General features: G+C 48.4%; 1 protein-coding gene across 1 annotated transcript; it reads left to right on the top strand.

Annotated features, from left to right (window-relative positions):
- Positions 1-691: 691 nt before the first annotated feature.
- On the top strand, positions 692-2,163 carry FTMT (ferritin mitochondrial). Its single transcript, XM_032156586.2, has one exon. It carries the CDS (start codon positions 774-776, stop codon positions 1,500-1,502), a length of 729 nt encoding a protein of 242 aa, XP_032012477.1. The 5' UTR covers positions 692-773; the 3' UTR covers positions 1,503-2,163.
- The last annotated feature ends 320 nt before the right edge of the window (positions 2,164-2,483 follow it).

The raw sequence follows: 2,483 nt of genomic DNA, 5'->3' as shown, positions 1-2,483 counted from the left end.
GACTACAGGCGCCTGACACCACGCCCGGCTAATTTTTTGTATTTTTAGTAGAGACGGGGTTTCACCGTGTTAGCCAGGATGGTCTCGATCTCTTAACCTCGTGATCCGCCCGCCTCGGCCTCCCAAAGGCGTGAGCCACGGCGCCCGGCCTACAGTATCTCATTTCTTTACAATGAAGATACATTTTATGTTTAAAAATAAACTATGCATGTATTTTAAAAGAAAGAGTCTTAAAATTTTTCCCACTATGCTGGCGATTGTTTCCATACTTACATGTTAAATAACCAGTTAATTTATGTACACCTACTTTGGATGCGGACCTTTATTCTCACAGGTAAAATTGGTGACTTTCGGTTCACCCTTTTCACTGTGTTGCCCGTCCAACTCTTGGTCCTTATGAAACGGTCAGAGAAGAAGGAGGAGTACAGCTTGGTTCCCTCTTTGGGAAGTCCCAGTGCCTACTCTCCTGACAGCCTTTTTAACGCAGGTGAAATCAGTGACAATCGCCAAAGAGCAGAAATGTCGCGTCGACGGTGGGGGCGAATGCTCACGGAATCGTGACTGGGCATCCGCGCTGGCCTCCGCCTAGACTGCGCCCCACCCGGGTCCCCAGCGCCCTCCGCATGGAACCCGGCGCCTCTGGAAGAGAAGGGGCATGTGACGCAGTCACTGTTACCTAGGGCCACGTTCTGATCAGATCTGACGCCTCCAGAGCCCGACCCCGCGCCAAGAAGGCCGGGCCTCTGTTTCTCCACTTCCAAGGAGGCGGCGCTATGCTGTCCTGCTTCAGGCTCCTCTCCAGGCACATCAGCCCTTCGCTGGCGTCTCTGCGCCCGGTGCGCCGCTGCTTCGCGCTCCCGCTGCGTTGGGCCCCGGGGCGCCCCTTGGACCCCAGGCCGAGAGCCCCCCACCGCCCCCTGGCCGCAGCCACCTCCTCCCAGGACCCTACCGGGCCCGCCGCCGGCCCCTCTCGGGTGCGCCAGAACTTCCACCCCGACTGCGAGGCTGCCATCAACCGCCAGATCAACCTCGAGCTCTATGCGTCCTACGTATACTTGTCCATGGCCTATTACTTCTCCCGGGATGACGTGGCCTTGAACAACTTTTCCAGGTATTTCCTTCACCAGTCCCGGGAGGAGACCGAGCACGCGGAGAAGCTAATGAGGCTGCAGAACCAGCGAGGAGGCCGGATCCGCCTGCAGGACATCAAGAAGCCAGACCAGGACGACTGGGAAAGCGGGCTGCATGCCATGGAGTGTGCTCTACTCTTGGAAAAGAAAGTGAACCAGTCGTTGCTGGAATTGCACACTCTAGCCTCAGACAAAGGTGACCCCCATTTGTGCGATTTCCTGGAAACCTGCTACCTGAATGAGCAGGTGAAGTCTATCAAAGAACTAGGTGACCACGTGCACAACTTAATGAAGATGGGGGCCCCGGATGCTGGCCTGGCGGAGTACCTTTTTGACACACATACCCTTGGAAATGAAAACAAGCAGAACTAAGCCACGGGCTGCCTTCCTCCCAGGCCAGTGGGTCCGAAGACCAAAGTCAGCTGTCTCCTGCTTTCTTGCCCTTAAAATCACCTCCATCTTTATATTTTTCTGTTATACTATTCCTCCAATAAAGTGATTTGTAGAAAAAAAAATGTTTTGCCCATGTTTAACAAGGGCTTTTTATTAACCATCAAGGAACTTATTTTCCCAGGCTCAAAGATAGCCCAGGTAACTATGGTATGAAAAGGACTCCAAAAAGCTACTGAAAGAGGGTGCAAACTAACGTTCTCCAGTTGCCAAGTATTATCAGAATATGAACCTACACTTCAATTCTGTGATTTTTAATTCAACAAGTGCCTGCCATATTCAATACCTTATGCAAAACGCTAAAGTGGGAAAATGGATAAAAATATACAAATAACTGTAAGTGAAGAATATTTAGTGCTGTGAAAATCATACGTGCAAAAATGCTATGACAGCTTTTGCCTTTTCCCAATGTGTCCCAAGAAGCAGTACTGTCTGGAGATTGTTTTTTAAAAGAATTCATAGTCAAATTTGGGATAAGCTACATGAATTATCAGGGCTGGTCTTGGAAAATCACAGCACATATTAACATTTTAAGGGCTCTGGGAAGTTTTGCAATTAAAAACAATAAATATAAAAGCTTGAATTATTTTTGTTTAGCTCAGTGTTTTCCAAACATATGCAATCTCAGTGTTTTGTTCTTTTAATGTTGGTAATATAAAAAACCAGACCCGATTCCACACTCCATATACTTCACCATTGAGTCTCTCTTTTAACCTTCCAAGAAGAATGAAAACACTGCATAAAACACCTTTCCATGGTCTTTAAAACGGACAGAAAAACACATGGGGGTTTAAAAGTCAAGAAGGGATCCAGAATAGAGGAGGCATCTAGTCAGGTAGATGTTTTCTTTAGGCATGGAAGTGAGGAGTGGGAGAGTCCAGCATCAGAATAGACTAGAACTCT

This window comes from Hylobates moloch, unplaced genomic scaffold, assembly GCF_009828535.3.
Source record: "Hylobates moloch isolate HMO894 unplaced genomic scaffold, HMol_V3 SCAFFOLD_6, whole genome shotgun sequence".
Classification (NCBI taxonomy): Eukaryota; Metazoa; Chordata; class Mammalia; order Primates; family Hylobatidae; genus Hylobates; species Hylobates moloch.
Note: the sequence above shows the minus strand (reverse complement) of the source record. Positions and strands in the feature narration are given on the sequence as shown.

Bases quoted from the DNA above. Each gene is read 5' to 3' on its own strand.
- FTMT (XM_032156586.2), top strand. From the start codon at position 774: ATGCTGTCCTGCTTCAGGCTCCTCTCCAGGCACATCAGCCCTTCGCTG.